The 18,133-nt window shown below is 40.9% G+C and overlaps 1 protein-coding gene across 1 annotated transcript in view; it reads right to left on the reverse strand.

The window, feature by feature from the left end:
- FMN1 (formin 1) overlaps positions 1-18,133 on the reverse strand; it is a 405,529-nt gene that overhangs the window by 246,683 nt on the left and 140,713 nt on the right. Inside the window, exon 4 of the mRNA XM_060294520.1 lies at positions 8,484-8,545. Within this exon, the coding sequence (XP_060150503.1) occupies positions 8,484-8,545 (62 nt within the window). The remainder of the gene's footprint in view (positions 1-8,483; positions 8,546-18,133) is intronic.

Below are 18,133 nucleotides of genomic sequence, written 5' to 3' on the forward strand. Positions count from 1 at the left end.
TGGTCCAACATCAGCCTGTCCCCTAAAGTCAAAAACTATTGAAAGGGCTTCCCTGGTGGCGCAGTGGTTGAGAGTCCGTCTGCCAATGCAGAGGACACGGATTCGTGCCCCGGTCCGGGAAGATCCCACATGCCGTGGAGCGGCTGGGCCCGTGAGCCGTGGCCGCTGGGCCTGCGTGTCCAGAGCCTGGGCTCCGCAACGGGAGAGGCCACAGCAGTGAGAGGCCCGCGTACCACAAAAAAAACAAAACAAAACAAAACAAAACAAAAAAACTATTGAAAAAAGAATAACCATCTGGGCCCACATGAGTGACTCAAGTTCAGAGTTTAAGACTCGGTGGGGTTTTTACAGCAGCACTATTCACAACAGCCCAAACATGGAAACAACCTAAATGCCCATCATCAGATGAATGGATAAAGAAGATGTGGTACATATATACAATGGAATACTACTCAGCCATGAAAAAGAACAAAATGCCATCTGCAACAACATGGATGCAACTAGAAATTATCACACTAAGTGAAGTAAGTCAGAAAAAGACAAATACCACTTGATATCACTTATATGTGGAATCTAAAATACGGCACATATGAACCTATCTACAAAACAGAAACAGACTCAACTCACAAACATAGAGATCAGGCTTGTGCTTGCCAAGGGGGAGGCGGGTGGGAGAGGGATGGACTGGGAATTTGGGGTTGCAAACTAAATATTACATTTAGAACGGATAAACAACAAGGTCTTACTGTATAGCACAGGGAACTATATTCAATCTCCTGGGATAAACCATAATGAAAAAGAATATTAAAAAAAAGAATGTGTGTGTGTGTGCATGTGTATGTGTAAAACTGAGTCACTTTGCTGTACAGCAGAGATTGGCACAACATGGTAAATCAACTATACTTCAATTAAAAAAAAAGAAGACTCAGTGGGGATGTTTGGAGCCCATGGCCTCTGAAGGAGGTCAACAAAGCCGGCATCAGCCTCAATGATACAAATGAAAGTAAAGCACACACTCTTCATTCTACAACCAGTTTCCCTCTATCAGCAAATGCAGCTTGAAAAAAATAATGGAATTATATGGGGCAAGACAGCATCTTGAAGGCTGAGACAAAGGGCTCCTGGGCTAAGTCAGCTAGGGAATTAACTGCTTTGTGTTTTCCATCAAAGTTCAACTCCAAATATATCTGCAAGCTTCTAGGTAGCCAGGGGCCCAAGAGGCATCTCAACACCAGGAAATCAGCAAATCTACTAAACTCCTAACATTGTACTGTATATACACAATGAAACAATAAATTAAAATAATATTTCCCAACACTTTGTCTTCTTTCCTGGCATCTCGGTAATGAAATATCGGCACTTAGGGGAATACCAATATGGTTTAATGAAATCATCATATTTCATATTTGCAAAAGTTTTGTTTATCAATCTACAAATTACTCCCCTTCCCTCCAAGTATTCTCCATAAATTAATACATTTAAATGTGTTGTGTTGATAACAAAGAACATAACAGATGGGAAAGGCTCAGGATGTACGTGTCTTTGTAAATTTAGCTGTATCGGCTCGAGTTGGTACTCAATTTTGTTTCAACAGCAGTGTGTTTACTATTAGAAATGGACCAGTGGGGTGGGTTGGAGAGAGAAAAGGAAGTCTACAAGTTCCTCTTAGTGGAGGCCAACATACCATTTGGTTCTCTGGGGGACCGCGAGGTAGAATGCAAGTTAATTTCTAGTTTGGCGCCCATCCCTGGATCATTTCACAGTAGGAGTTACCAGATTAGAAATGTGCCGGTGTTGCACAATGAGCAGGGGCCTGCCAGAGGCCATTGCTCAGTCAAGTTTCCCCTTAGTGAAGGACTGTGCCTGTGATGAATGGGGTAAATAGAAAAGGTTCCCGTAAAGGAAATGTGACTGCTGGCTAGTTCTTTTTCTTCTGTCCCACAACCCAAAGAACATTAGTCAATAACAGATAAAACAATGTGTCATTTCCACGGCACTTACTTCCAAACTGCTGAAAGGGCTGGTCAAAAACAATATTCTTAAATTATCCAAGCTCCTCAAAAGCCAGATGTGGGGCACGCATTGTTTTTTTTCGACTTTCAAAATTGAAGAAGTCAAGAGTCAAAGAAGTCCTACCCGTCCCTCATGCTTTTCTCCCGTCAGAAAGAAGAACCGGCCCTCCTATCGAAGCTGCATTTACCATTCTGAGAAGCTGCATCCCCTCCCTGACTCAGGCATCCTAATCAGCACTGGGAGCTTGAGGGCAGAGTGTCACTGAACACCGGAACAGTGTCCCACAGAAGCAAGCAGAGCTGAGAAGAGTTCCCCGCCCCGGGTTAGAAAGGGGAACCTCCGGAAGAAGCTAAAAGGAAAACGCGGGAGGGGGGTGTAAATAACAGGGCTTTGGAGACTCTGAGTTACATAACCCTAAGGCTGAAAGGACACTGTGGTGGACAAATTGAAATTCTTAAACAAGTATGCTTGGGCCAATAATAAAAATTCAAAGGTACCATTAGTATATGGCCTGGTCCGTCCCTCATTTTATAAATTAGGAAACTGAGTCCAAAAAATTGCCCGAAGTTCACATTGTTCTTCGTCCCCAAAGTAAGACCTCACTCCAGACCTTCTGTTTCTAGATCTAACATTCTTTCCGTTAATGTTGCGTTGATTAATAGAAAGAGCATCGGCTTCAAAGTCAGATCTAGGTGGATTCAAATTCAGGTTCCTCCACTTACTAGTCTAGGACTTCTGACAATTCATGGTCTCTGGGAGCCTCAGGCTTTGTCATGTATAAAATGGGGACAAATCTATTACTTTGCTTATATTTCTACATTTACTCTTTATGATACAAACACCAGATGCATAGAACAAAAGGTCGGCACACAGTGAGGATCTGATTACATTTAGGAGCTAATGTTTTTGAATCATAGGTTGTTAGATATTTCAAAGAAATATCTATGTATCATCTATGTGCCAAGCACTTTGCTGGGTTCTTTCAAAGACAGAAAGAAAACTGCTCCCCCCAGGTGCCTACAATCAGATTAATAAGCAGGACCTTGATAGCATGAAAAGGTGATGAGACCACTCAAAGGATTTCACTTGAACTCAGATGTGCCTTGTACATTAAGATTATACGAATCAACATAGAGCAGTTCAGAAACATCAGTTACTTGGAGGAAAAAAAGAATTATGTGAGAAACAAGCTACACAGTCCTCCTTCCCTCCCTCCCTCCATTCTTCTCTATTCATGGTAAAGCTCTAACAGGGGAACAAGATACTTTTCAAATTTATTTGACCATGAAATACTTTTGTCAAGGAGCATTTCAGAGGCTCACCGTTCAGTAGAATGAGCTTTGGGAAAGCCCGGTTTAGACCCCCTGATATAGATAGAGCACAGATGCCGAAGAACAGCTGGAAGATCATGGAAAAGTCACCCTCAAAGAATAAGTCAAAGTCCCAGGGAAGTCCTCAACCAAACGAGCCTGAGGACCACTCTAAACTCAAGCTGCCTAATTATAAGGAGACCTGTGCAGGGCAAAAGGAATGAGAAATAGTATTTACTGAGCATGTGTTGGTAACCGGGTATACGTCATATTGAACAATCCTAGAAGGCAGGCATCATCAAATTATCATAATTTTTTAAATTATTTTTTTAATTGAGCTATAGTTGATATATAATATTTTATAAGTTACAGATGTACAACACAGTGATTCACAATTTGTAAAGGTTATACTCCATTTACAGTTATTGTAAAATATTGGTTATATTCCCTGTGCTGTACTATATACCCTTGTAGCTTATTTATTTATATTTTAGTATATAAAATTGAATTATTTATATAGATTATATTGCTTTATTGAGTTTTTTAAATCATAAAACTAGTACATATGCATGTTGAAAATTCAAGGAATTCAGAACTGCCTAATTAACAAAGAAAAAAATCCTAACCTGGCAACCACTGTAAACATTATGGGAAATAAAATTTTCAAATCACTATTTATGAGCCCACACAGGCACACACACACAATTTTTATGATAGGAATCATACCACTAATAGGCAACTTAATTTTTTTTTACTCAATAATGTTTAATCTATCTTAAATATCAGTACTACATTCTACAGTGTAGTGAGCATCTGTTGTGTTTTTTTAAACATCTTTATTGGAGTATAATTGCTTTACAATGGTGTGTTAATTCCTGCTTTATAACAAAGTGAATCAGCTACACATATGCACATATCCCCATATCTCCTCCCTCTTGCGTCTCCCTCCCACCCTCCCTATCCCATCCCTCTAGGTGGTCACAAAGCACTGAGTTGATCTCCCTGTGTTATGTGGCTGCTTCCCACTAGCTTATTTATTTTATACATAATAGTGTGTACCTCTTAATCCCTTACCCCTATCTTGCCCCTCCCCGCTTCCCTTTCCCCACTAGTAACCACTAGTTGGTTCTCTATATCTGTGAGTCTATTTTGTTAGATTCACTAGCTTGTCTTATTTTTTTAGATTCCACATATTAATGATATCATACAGTAATTGTCTTTCTCTGACTTATTTCACTTAGCATAACACCCTCTAAGTCCATCCATGTTGTTGCAAATGGCCAAATTTCATTCTTTTCTATGGCTGAGTAGTATTCCACTGTATGTACATATATGTGTGTGTGTGTGTGTGTGTATATATATATCACATCATCTTTATCCATTCATCTGTTGATGGACAGTTAGGTTGCTTCCATACCTTGGTAATTGTAAACAATGCTGCTATGTACAGTGGGGTGCATGTCTTTTTGAATTAGTGTTTTTGTTTTTTTCAGATATACACCCAGGAGTGGAACTGCTGGGTCATATGGCAGTTCTGTTTTTAGTTTTTTGAGAAACCTCCATACTGTTTTCCACAGTGGCTGCACCAACTTATATTCCCACCGACAGTGTAGGAGGGTTCCATTTTCTCCACATCCTTGCCAACATTTGTTATTTGTGCATCAATATGATTATTATTGCACAAATGCTGAAACTGAGAGAAGTCCCAGAGACGTTGATTAATTTCCTAATGTCATCGTGCAAGGAGTTGAACTGAATCCTGACTCGAAAACCTGAGTTCTTTCATACTCTCGTCACGCATAAAATAGTATCACACCTGGTTCTCTGACTACGATAAGACAAAGACCAACTATGTAAAGAAAGATTTTCCACAAGAGCTGTGATGGTGACTGTCAAACCTTGCTCCTAGACAATCCTGAAGGAAAAACTCTTCATTTATACCGTGGTAGAATTAGTTTTATCACATGCCTTAAAAGGGCAGGTGTGAACTATGTTTCTACCCAATGGCCATGAACTTGTTATGCAATGGCTCCCACAAGCAAAAATTTCTCAAATAAGTATCTGTAAATGTAAGGTGCCACTTTTTCAAAAATAAAATCAGTAACACAGAATTACTCAAAACTGAAAGCTGAACTAGAGGATACTGAATATTATGAAGTGATCATATACTCTCTACGGCAGAGGTTGCTAAATAAAGGGCATATTGGGCAAGATTTAAGAATTTTGCTGGTTATAATCATAAATGACATGAAATAGTCAAGCCATGGAAAATGTCTGACCTGCCACCACTCTCCTGCTGGAGCTTTCAGTAGAAAAGTCAGCCAAGTGCTTTGAGTTGAAGGTATATATAAATTGATGGAATTTGGAAATGGATTCATTCAAGTCATCAATAATTTTTTGCTTTTGAACTACAGGGAGACTATGTATCTAAGGTGCTACACGTTTTGAAAAGCTGGTCTCAGAACCAAGCCCTTTCTAGAGCACAGCCTTCCACAAATGTGGGCTACAGAGCATGCATGAGATTACAACTCCAGACTCCCCACTTACAAGCCTTGGGACTCTGGGCTGAAAGTTTCAACTTCCAATCAAATCACTTAAAGTGATAAGGATTCCATTTTCCAGGTGGGGGAATTGAACAATTAAGTGACTTCCCTACAAATCTATCGTCTAAAACAGAATAGCAAACTGAGTTTAGGTTCTCTGTTGAACCATGCTGCTTCTTTAAAGTCTATGAAAACAGTCTCAAAAAACTAAATGTCATACATATCAAATCTTGTATATGGCGATAGAATGGATCACTTTTCTTGTATCCTTTAAGCATGGAATCTTTCTTATTCTAGAAAGGCATTTTGAAGAAGTCCTGAAACACGTCTGACTTCTCCGTGACCTGTTAAGTGGAGAAAGAAAATCTAACAGGCAATGAAGGCTGCGAGTGGAAATCCATATAAAGAAATGAGTAAGGAAACAGCTGCTCACCAATTGTCTTTAACCAGTCCTGTGACAGGAGATGTGACTTTGTGGACTAAAACAGGTGGAGATGGTATTATTCAGCAAGTACCCCAAGAGTACAGCCAGGCTGGGTTGTTGTTTTACAAATATGTGTCTGTTCTGACTGGTTGGTGTTGCTACCCACTTAGTTATTTTCTACGTCTCCCAGAGAACAGGGGTTCATGACAGCATACAGGAGCCAGGCAGGGAAAACGGCCCACAATGGGGACAGTGGCAAACTAGAGAACACGTGTCCTCCTCGAAGTGACGTCTGCCCCTTACTAGAAATCTCTCCATATTTGAAACTATTCCTAATTGAATCTTTAAAATTCTCTGTTTGCCAACAAGACACTTCTCTAGGTCAGATGAGGAATAAGAGTTGCCAGTTTCCTATCGAGAGCTGTCAGACTGCTGGACTAGTTCCCGACTACAGTTCAGCGTACAGATGGGGTACACTGCCCCATCTGTATGCTGATGGCAAGAGCGTGCCATTGCCACAGGGTTTCAGCAAGTTGGTATAAATTATCAATATGGGACTTTTTTTTTTTTTTTAGTTTACTAACAGCACTACAAGAACATAATTATTTCAGAGATACTTAAAACTGAAGGTATAATTAGGAACATTTTTTAACGTTTACTACTGTCAATCATATCTTGGTCTAACCTTTATTTTAAGTGGAGATCATGATCCCAATATACCTCTTCCCCTTCCATTTACTCTTCTCTTCCCCTTCTCCAACCTTCTCCTAGTTTGAGATGTGAGATCATGGGACTTTTGTGGAGATGAAAAGACATGAAATAATGCACAGAATGTGCCTAGAAAAATGCCCAGCACAAAGGAAGAACCCGGAGATTGTAAGTACCTGTGGTTCCTGTGAATATTATTTAGCTGTCAAAGTCCTCCCAGGGCTGGTCTACAACTTGAGGAAGGTACTGTTAACTCTTATAGCTGAGCTGTTAAAAAAACTTCTCACGGAGTCACTTCTGTACCACCCTCTTTAGCAATCTGCCTCTTAAATTAATCCCTACTTCAGCTTCTCTGAGACAGCTGAGAATCTTTTGCACAGCAGAACAAAGGAAAAAAGGTCTCTGTAGAACCTTTGGCAACAAAGGAGATAAGGGCCTCCCCCTCTCTTTGTCCCCTAGGAGTCAGAGGTACTTTTCCACTTTTTTGTTTCTTTGTGAAATGGACTCATTCTCTCCTCCAAACTACTTAAACCAAGCTGGAGAGGGGTGGCCTGTATTCATACCCCATATGACTTATTTAATGATCTTTTTGCTACCTGCAGTGACTTCATATACAGTCCAGTACACCATCACAGTTATTTTAAAAAGGATATTATCACTTAATGGAAAGAAGAATATTTGATCCACACACTCACTGACTTAGCATGTAATGAGTTAGGCACTACACATACTACCAAGTTTGATTTGAATTTCGCTAATATTCTCTCCTGAGATATGGGGTCAACCCCAGCCATCAGTAAACTAGAATCAGTGCCTGATTCAATATTGAGTTATGTGAAATTGAGACTCTGAAACTTCCTGTTACAGGCACAGCAAGCAAATACCAAACATAGGGAATGATAATGAGTGGGGACAAAGGAAAGGATGCCTCAGACTTTCTGGGCTTCACAAAGGAGATCAAGTCAGCAACTTCCAAGCACTCCCTGGGGATACAGAATGGCTGGCCCAGCACAACTGTTCCTCCTACTAGGGCCACTTCCTTAAGTGCTTTAATCTGCTTGACATCACATTACAGACATATGCTAAGCGACAGACAGATACGAACACATGGCTGGGAGGATGCCCAACAAAATAATTCGCACTGTGCGCAGGAAACAATTTTTCAAAGCCTTCTTCTAAACAGTAAAAGCCTAAATACTCTTATCTTCTTGCCTGCTTTCCAAATAAAACCATCATTGTCTCCAATCAAATCCTTTTCCCAAATGCATTTGTGGTATTTTTTTTTTTTTAAATAGGAATTGAATTCTATTAAAAATGGAGTTCAAGGCTTTCATCTCCAGGATAAACTCAAGGCCCGGTGGCAGGTGCAAGGTGCAGATGCTGTCTAGGTAAATATGTCAACAAAAGCAGAGTCTTTACTTCAGCACATGAGAAAACCAAGTATCAGTCTCAGATAACCAGTTCAGGAGAATCAAAGAGATATACCTGCAGGTTTTCAATTTCTTCTTTGTGCTCCCTCTTCAGGTGTAGAATAGCAGCTTGGTATTCTGTAATCACAAGAGAAGCCAATTACAAAGAAGCACAAAATTAGGCACAAAATTCAAGTGAATATTTCCAAGATTCCAGAGGTCCTCCTACAAGTCAACTGAGTAAATAAATACCACAGTTGGACATTAACCTGATAAGAGATGATGAAAACGGGGACAAACCAGAGCAAGAAGCTCAGAATAGAAGGGAGATTTACTCCGATTTAGCAAATCCTGAATTATGAGACGTCCCAAATTAAGCAGATCGGATAGGGTTAAAAAAAAAAAAAAAAAAAAAAGTATAATAAGTGTTCCAGATAAAGACCGGGTCCGGTGTTTGTCTTTGAGGAGTTAAAGCCCCACAAAGAACAAATACAGTCATGTTAAGAGCAGACACACAGGAAATAAAAGAAAACGTCTCTACGTGAGATCACAGAACTCTATTTTTAACTGTTTCCCCCCCCAGAAAAAAAAGAAATCTCCATTTGAATAAGCAAGTACCCAGGGCTGATTTTAATCTTTAGACCACTTCAGAAAGTCAAGACCATTTGTCACGTGGATGAGAGACTCTAGGGTGAGTTGAGGTTGAAAGGAGGACAAAAATAAATTTCTGGTCCAATTTTCGTCTGAGTCTAATAATGTTTATTCCAACAATAAGTCCTAAGTGTACACAGGAACTCCTGCCAACCACTCAAACTACCATCCCGCTGGCAAAGCATGAAGCACCCGGGACGACTTTATTTCCAGCGGGACAACTAAGAATGTGGGGTCAGTCACAGCACTCTACAGGCTGCAGAGAACCACAGAGCAAAACGCTAGAAGAAAAACTTGCTGTGGCATAAGTCGCTTTACTTTTTTTTTTAAACGCAAATGTGTTTGGGGCTGTGATTATGAGTAAGAAAGAAGTCATTTAGATGTCATTTAAAAATGTATGAAAAGGCATGCTATTTCTTCAGATGGATTCCAGAAATTCAGGCATGGAAGTTTAGGTTTCAATTCAAAAGCCGATGACACACACACTATATATAAAATAGATAACGAATAAGAACCCACTGTCTAGCACAGAGAACTTGTCTCAATACTCTGTAATGGCCTATATGGGAAAAGAATCTAAAAAAGAGTGGATATATGTATAACTGATTCAGTTTGCTGTACAGCAGAAACACAACACTGTAAATCAACTATATTCCAATAAAAAATATTTTTAAAAAGTGGATGAGGAAAATCTCTGGGAAAGCTGTGAGAGAGAGGAGTGTTGCTGTTGATAACTGTGACTAACCACACCACGACTCAGATGGGAGATGTGTTCCACTGAACTACGACCCCTCAGCAAGTTCTGTGGGTTCTACATCCAAACCCTACCTTCAATCAAAGCACTTCTCACCAACCCCACAACCACCACTAGGGTCCAAACCACCACCATCTTTTCCCTGGACCACCGCGGTAATATGCTTTCATTCCCACCACCACCATTAACTCATCTCCTCACCGAAGCCTGAGCGATCTATTAAAGGCATGAATTGGATCATGTCTCATTCCTGGCTTTCCACCTGGAGTAAAATCAAAACTCCCTGCAGGGCTTCCCTGGTGGCGCAGTGATTGAGGGTCCGCCTGCCGATTCAGGGGACACGGGTTCATGCCCCGGTCCGGGAGGATCCCACATGCCGCGAAGCGGCTGGGCCCGTGAGCCATGGCCGCTGAGCCTGCGCGTCCAGAGCCTGGGCTCCACAACGGGAGAGGCCACAACAGTGAGAGGCCCACGTACCGCAAAAAAACAAAAAACAAAAAACTCCCTGCGGCAGTCCATAAGGCCTTTCATGACCTTACACCTGCATACCTTCTACATGCCACCTTCCCCTCTCACTACATGCCAGGCACATTGGCTTTCTTGCTATTCCTTGAACTTGTCAAGTTTTCTACCTCAAAATCTTTACTGATATTGGGGACAATAATGATGGATTGCATTTACTGAGCACTTACTATGTATCAGGCCTTATCTAAGTATTTCATATGTATTAACTCATTTTGTCCCCACAATAACCCTATGATGTAGGTACATTATCCCCATTACAGATGAATAAACTGGTGCATAGAGAAGCAGCTTATCCAAGGAAGCTGAATAAGGTGCAGAGCTAAAATCATGCATGATTCAATGGGTGAACGTATAAATAAACTGTGGTATATCCATAGAATGCAATACTCCTCAGCAATAATAAGGAATGAACTACTGATACATCGACAAAGACGAATATCAAAGGCATTATGCAGAGTGAAGGAAGTCAGTCTCAGAAGGTTACCTATTGTTTAATTTCATTTATATAACATTCTGGAAAAGGCAAAACCATAGGGATGAAGAACAGACCAGAAAAGCAGTGGCCAGAAGTTAGAGATGGGGGGAAGGTTTGACTACAAAGGGGCAGCATACAAAGGAATTCTGAAGGTGATGTAACTATTCTCCGTCCTGATTACAGTGGTGGTTACATGAATCTGTACATCAGGTTAAAACTCAGAATCAGAATTTTCATACCAAAAAGAAAAAAGTTAACTCTATAGTATGTTAATTTTTAAATATTACAAGTATTTAACTTTTCAATGTTTTCCCTAAGAGATTCAGCATAACACAAGAATACCTGTTACTATCACTTCTATTCATTGTTTTCCTAAGGGCACTAGCAGATGCAGTAGGACAAGAAAAAAAAGAAACACATGTGCATACACACATATTTTTATATATAATAAAGGAAAAAATAAAGCCATTATTCACTATGATTGTGTATTTAGAAAATTCCAAAAGATTCTGCAGATAAAATGTTAGAATTAATATGTGAGTTTAGTAGAGTTGCTGGATATTAAATCAGTATACAACAATCCTGATATTAGCAACAGTTTAACAAAGAACACTTGACACAGTACCTCTAAGAGCATAAAGTACTAAGAACCTTACTAAAGATATGTAAGATTTCATATGAGAAAACAGAAACACTATATTGAAATATATTACCGAGAAAGACACAGAAAGTGAGCAAGCCATGTTTTTGATAAGACTCAATATTGTAAAGATGTTTATTTTTCCAAATTGACCTACAGATTCAATGCAATCCCATTCAACATTTCTAAGGGTTTTTGTTTTGTTCAAACTTAAGGAGCTCATTCTAAAATGCTTATTGAAGCACAAACGTGCAAAAAGCCAGTAAGGGCCAAGAAACTCCAAGTAAATATCAAAGTAAGACAACTTGCCTTACCATCTAACAAGAATTACCTTTCCACATCACAACCTAATTAAGGTGGTGTGGTACTGAAAGAGGAATAAGAGACAGACAAATAGACTAGAGAGCCCAGAAATATAACATAAATTTATGGTCACTAGATATGACAGAAGCAGCACAAAAGATCTTTCTTTAGAGTAAGAGTAGTCTTTTCAATAACTATTGGCTGGGAAAAGTGGATATTCACATGAAAACTGGATCCCAACTTTATACCATGTAATGAGCTAAACTGTAAACAATGGAACTGTAAGTACTTTATAAGATAACATAGCATAATATGTTTATAGCTTCAGGGCAGGGAGGAATTTAAGATTCAAAAAAGCATCACATATAAAGGAAAAAAAACTAATAAACTTGACTGTATTAAAATTAAGAACTTCTTTTCATCAAAATATGCCATAAAGAGAGAGAAAAGACGAGCCACGGAGTGGGAGAATATACTTGGAACAAATAAAGATCTAGTATAAATATATGTAAATAGTTCCTAAAAAACTATGGAAAATGAAAAATGGACCAAAATGTCAATAGACACTCTAAAAAGAGGACATACAAGTAACAGATGAATTGAACGGTGCTCATTCCCAATAGTAATCAGGGATCGAGCTGGACAAAACTGACTGCTGGTGAAGATGTGGAACAATGGAAACTCTCACACCCTTGTGGCAGGAGCGCAAACCGGTACAATCACTATGGAAAATGTTTGACATTTTCTGATAAAATTGAAGATATTCATACCTCCTTACCCAACAATCCTAGTCCTAAGTACACAAATGAAAAAACTATACAAGGAAAGCAAATCATATTAACAAAAGTCGGGATAATGGTGGCATCCAGGAGAGGAGGAGTTGAGTTGGGCTATGATGGAACAAGCATGTTCAGTGAAAAACTATTCTTTAACCTCTACGCCTTCTATACCGTTTTCTTTATGTATACCTAACATAAAAATATAAGAAAAAAGGTCACTCTGGTTATAATAATTTTCTCATATATCATATAAAGAATATCATATAGGCATAAGAGAGTCTCTAGGTGGATCAAATAAGAATAAAACAATTTAGTAAGTGTGCGTCCGGTATACATATTGAGTCCTAACCTATATGATGATCAATATCTAAACCTTAATCAATTCCAAGTCTCTACAAAGTAAGCAAAGGAAGCTTAGCTAAACCAACCTTCCTGCAAAACTGATGCCCTTTGGGAATAACGTCTACATCCTAAACAGAAATCACATAGAATATATTTGGAAATGATTCATTTTGTGTAAACTGTACCTGTAAGGGTGTGACAAATATAGTTATGACTAATCAACAGACTGATGAAGATCACTGCAAAGCTAACACCCAGGAAATCTTGATTCATCTCCTCCTCAAACAAGTATTTGTGCCAACAGTCCCAGTGCGACAGGTGGCAAGAAAACACACCCCCGTTCCTGACAAGGATGACAAAATACAATCTCTGGGCAGCACGCAGAAGGAGGAAGTTAAGGCCCTCGCTAGTGGAATGCTCACTTTGAGGGTTCATAAGAGAATGGTAAGAGAATATAAAGGTTACAGAATAATGAATCATAGTTGGTTGGTAGTTTTCAATTGTGTCTTGTTCGTGGCCATCCCCTCCCTCCACATTTTTTGGGTTTGCAAATGCCTTGGAGTGGACCAAGGCAAATCCTTCCTGTCTCTTGGGGGTGATGATGGGGAGGCAGAGGTCTCCACTCAACATGAAGGATGTTTTTGTTTCTTAAAAAGAGAACTTGGTGGGCTTCCCTGGTGGCGCAGTGGTTGAGAGTCCGCCTGCCGATGCTAGGGGACACGGGTTCACGCCCCGGTCCGGGAAGATCCCACATGCCGTGAAGCGGCTGGGCCCGTGAGCCATGGCCGCTGAGCCTGCGCATCCGGAGCCTGTGCTCCGCAACAGGAGAGGCCACAACAGTGAGAGGCCCGTGTACCGCAAAAAAAAAAAAAAAAAGAGAACTTGGGAATTCCCTCGCGGTCCAGTGGTTAGGACTCCGTGCTTCCACGGTAGGGGCCACAGGTTCAATCCCCGGTCAGGGAACTAAGATACCGCATATCATGTTGCACAGCCAAAAAAAAGAGAGAGAGAGAGAACTCAACCCTGAAATTCAGTAAGTTGGGGATTCTATGAATGTGTGAAAAGGAGGAACAGAGATTTGGACTATCAGGGCTTGAAAATGGCAGACTTCTTTGAAGCCTCATTAGCCCCAGTGGAAACTAACAAATGGATTCAGATAATCTAGCCCACAAAAAAGAAGTCTGAAGAATGTCTTTTAAGAAAATACTATATAATATGGAAAGACAGAAAAAGGAAAAGGGATCCTGACTGACAGGATTCAACATCTGAGGAAAATAAGTAAGAACTTCCCTCCATAAAAATATAGTTCTTTCTAGTCAAGTACTTGATCTAATTGGTAGTGACCCTTTTTATTGTACAAACCTTTGTTTTTGATCAGCTCACAACAACAAAATGTCCTTTCTGCCAGATACCATTACAGCGTTGTGTTCTCCACCTCACTAAGAGCAAAGTTAAAGATGATCTGTCTAACATGGGGGCATGTGGGAACCACCTCTGCAGTTTATCCCTGACTGAATGAGCTTCTCTTATTTACATAAGGGTATAGATAACATTACTGGGTGCTGTTTCCCAGCAACTGTTCTAAGCACTTTACAGAGGTTAACTCATGCCATCCTCACATCACACAAGGTGGATCTTATATCAAGGCCCATTTTACAGATGGGGAGACTGAGGTGCACAGGTTGAACAACTTCCCCCCAAACCACATGCTAGTCAGTACCAATGATGTCATTCAAGCCCAAAGAACCTGTGCTATTGCCTCCACAGAGTTTTTGTTTGCTTGTTTTATTTGTGAGTTACTGTTGTTCTCATGGTTGGGTAAGCATCATCAGGTATAAACAAAACTCAAAATGCCTAAGAACTTTAAAGGTTGTTGGCTTTATCCAATTACTAGAATCACTTGTAAACTTGGGAAATTTTTCCCTAACTCTTTAAAAGGGGCACGGGGTATTTTTAATCACAGGGAGGTTTGATAAATCTGGGGTCAACACGAACAGTGTGAGTCATGATGGATGGTTCCAGCAAGTTATGTGACTATGATTTGTCCATCTTCTCCATAGAGACTTCCAGGCCTGTAGTCACCAGTTTGTGGTTAAATCTGGTTTTCATTTAGACTCTCTCTTTACACACACATCCTATGTATCCCAGACCCTCCCTACCATACACACATGACGCTGGCAAAACTGGATTATGCACACAGCTGGGGAATCAGAGAATTTCTGATTTCCCCCCGAAATGAAAACCACGGCTCTATTCCTGCCCACGGACTCTAATGTGTGCACTGTGTGTGCCTCACGTCGGCTTCACCCACTGCCTTATATTGTTCAGAAACACGTTCATGTACGTACCTTCAGTTTTAAAGGACGCTTCCTCTGAATTATGTTTGGAGACTACTCAGTGTTTCCAAAGTGTTGCATGCACACGAGTGAGCTCATTTCTTTTTGGTAATAGACAGCTGGACTTTAACAGCTGAATATTTATTTTATGTGCATTAGAAAAAAATCAAACTAGCACATAAAACCCAAGCTATCATGAGGATTACTGCTATAAGACAGTGTTGATAAGACACTGTTATAAGACAGAGCTTAGTCCCTGGACCAGCAGCAGCAGCATCACCTGGAACTTCTTAGAAATGCTAATTCTTAGGCCCACCCCAGATCTACTCATTAAGAAACTTGGAAGATGCTTTAACAAGCCCTCCAAGTGATGAGGCACGCTAGAGTTTGAGAATCACTGCTTTAAGATAAGGTTAATTTTATTTAAGTAAAAAAAAAGCAGGGCTTCCCTGGTGGCGCAGTGGTTGAGAGTCCGCCTGCCAATGCAGGGGACACAGGTTCGTGCCCCGGTCCGGGAGGATCCCACATGCCGCGGAGCGGCTGGGCCCATGAGCCATGGCCACTGAGCCAGCGCTTCCGGAGCCTGTGCTCCGCAACGGGAGAGGCCCCAACAGTGAGAGGCCCACGTACCACAAAAAATAAATAAATAAAAAATAAATAAAACAAAGCAAAAAAATCAATTGGTTTAAAGAAGAAATTAAAAAATAATAAAAGTAGTATAAGTATATGCCCCAAATTAAGGAGCTGGTGAGACAGGCTGAGACCTGGGACCCTTTGCTGCAGTGCTTGCACCTGGACAAACGTCTCCTCAAGCAACAGAATACAAAGAAACTATAAGTGACTAAAAATAACTGCATACATGTACAGTTGGGGCAAATTGTGAACAAGATACCAAATGACCAAAAACCCAGTGGCCACTTCTAAGGAGTCGGGAGCAAAAGCGGGGCATTGCGCGTGCACCCTGCACACAGCACCACCAAGGGTGGGTAGACCACCAAGGCCACTCCTCCAGCCTGACCCACCAATCCACCCCTACTCTCACCCCATTTGAGGGCCAAGCTCATCCTCCCTCAGGGAGCAAGGGAATCTGTTACTTGTTTTCCCTCCCTCATGCTGCAGCACAAGTCCCAATAAAGCCTTGCCTGAATTTCTCATCTGGCCTCTGATCAATTTCTATTGATAAAGGAGGCCAAGAACCCTGGTCAGTAACACTAGTACATAATAAATGACCTTTCGGAAAACATGCCAGTTACTGACAGATGAATAAACACGCAAACAAACTCATCCATGAATGAATGCAGGAACTTCCTCCAACCATCTCTAACATTAACGAAAACGGCGCTGGTCATGGAAGGCAAAGTCATCACAGACCATCTGCTCCAATATCTAAGAATAAAGTCGAATTTGAGCTCTCATATTTAATAAGCAAAGTATGCGGCCTGGTCTGGGTGCACAGTAGCTTCCCCACATCAGTTTCCTCACTAGATGCCCATCAACGACACACTCCACAGTAACTGTACCATCTGGAAAAGGGATGGCTGTCTTGGTACCCATCAGAAACAGCAGAAACCAAGAGAACAAAGTGGGGTGAAATCAAAGTCAGCAGCTGTCAGCCGGTCCGCACAGTACAATGTCAATACAGCACCTTCTATCAGCGGGCCTTCAACAATCACACACGTGCTGGGAAGCGTTTAATAAGGAGTCTAACTTCATTTTCTGATCTTTGACTGCTGACAGCTTCTTAAGCGTCACCTCTACCTTTTCCCCTGTGCCCCACATCTGGGCAATCTGATTAGAAAGCCTTTGACACTAGCAAGAAATGCGAACACACAAGCCACTGCCCACGAGCAGGATCCTCAGCCCCGCCCTAACCCGTCTCTGCCCCATGAACACCATGAAAGCCCGCGCCACTCTCCTACCCTTCCTCTCTCAAGGCATTTTCCAGCCAGCTTGAGAGGCCTGCCCTGCTCTCCTCTGAAGTCTCATTATGCTAGTGATAAACCTTCCGTGTGTGTGTGTGTGTGTGTGTGTGTGTGTGTGTGTGTAAGAGTGAGAGTGAGACAGTGAGAGAGAGAGAGACGGAGGAGAGTCAATTTTGGCATCTGAATCAAATTTTCGGCAGAAGGTCCATCCTGCCTCTTCCAAAAGGATGAGGCCATGTAGAAGTTACGTAAATCAATGGATCTACGTACTACGTTGTTCTATATACGTATACAAGGGAGATGACTAGTTCCCGTATCAGAAGAATACAAGATTTGACACTAGAAGGGAGAAATCCCATGAACTTAGGAATGATCATATTTCAATATCTCTCCTTGTTCAAGAACATTTAGGATGTTTTCAGGCAGAAATATAAAAATGCCAATATTAAAAGATGGGAGAAAATCCCAATTCTTCAAGGCCACCAGTTTGCTTGGTAGCTCTTTCATCCATGTGTTTAGTATCTCTATAAGCCCGGCACTGAACTAAGCACTGGGTATGAGAAAGTAAATGGCACGCACTTCTAGCCTTAAAAAGCTTCTCAAGGCGTACGTCTTTGGCATGTCTACGAAGCTTTTGGCACTTATAACTTCGGTATCCGTGCATTAAGACTTTATTTTCTTCAACGACTTCATCCGATTTCATTCAATTATTTTATATGTAGGTGTGGAAAACTAGGGCACCATTCGCAAATATTCATCCCCTTCCACCTCCCCTTTCTGCTTGGGATGTGATAGAATACTTCCTATGGCTTTTGGCTTTGGCGAGCAGCATGTGAACTGACACGACATAAGGAGCATTTACATTTGCTTGCACACAGTCTGGCTTGCTTCCTGCACTCCTGCTATTTCACAAGAGAAGGACATACCCTAGGCAGCTACTACTGACTCAGCCTGGGTCCCAGAGAGAGAGCTGTGCAGACCTAAACCCTCGCCAGAGTC

Source organism: Globicephala melas, chromosome 2, assembly GCF_963455315.2.
Source record: "Globicephala melas chromosome 2, mGloMel1.2, whole genome shotgun sequence".
NCBI lineage: Eukaryota > Metazoa > Chordata > Mammalia > Artiodactyla > Delphinidae > Globicephala > Globicephala melas.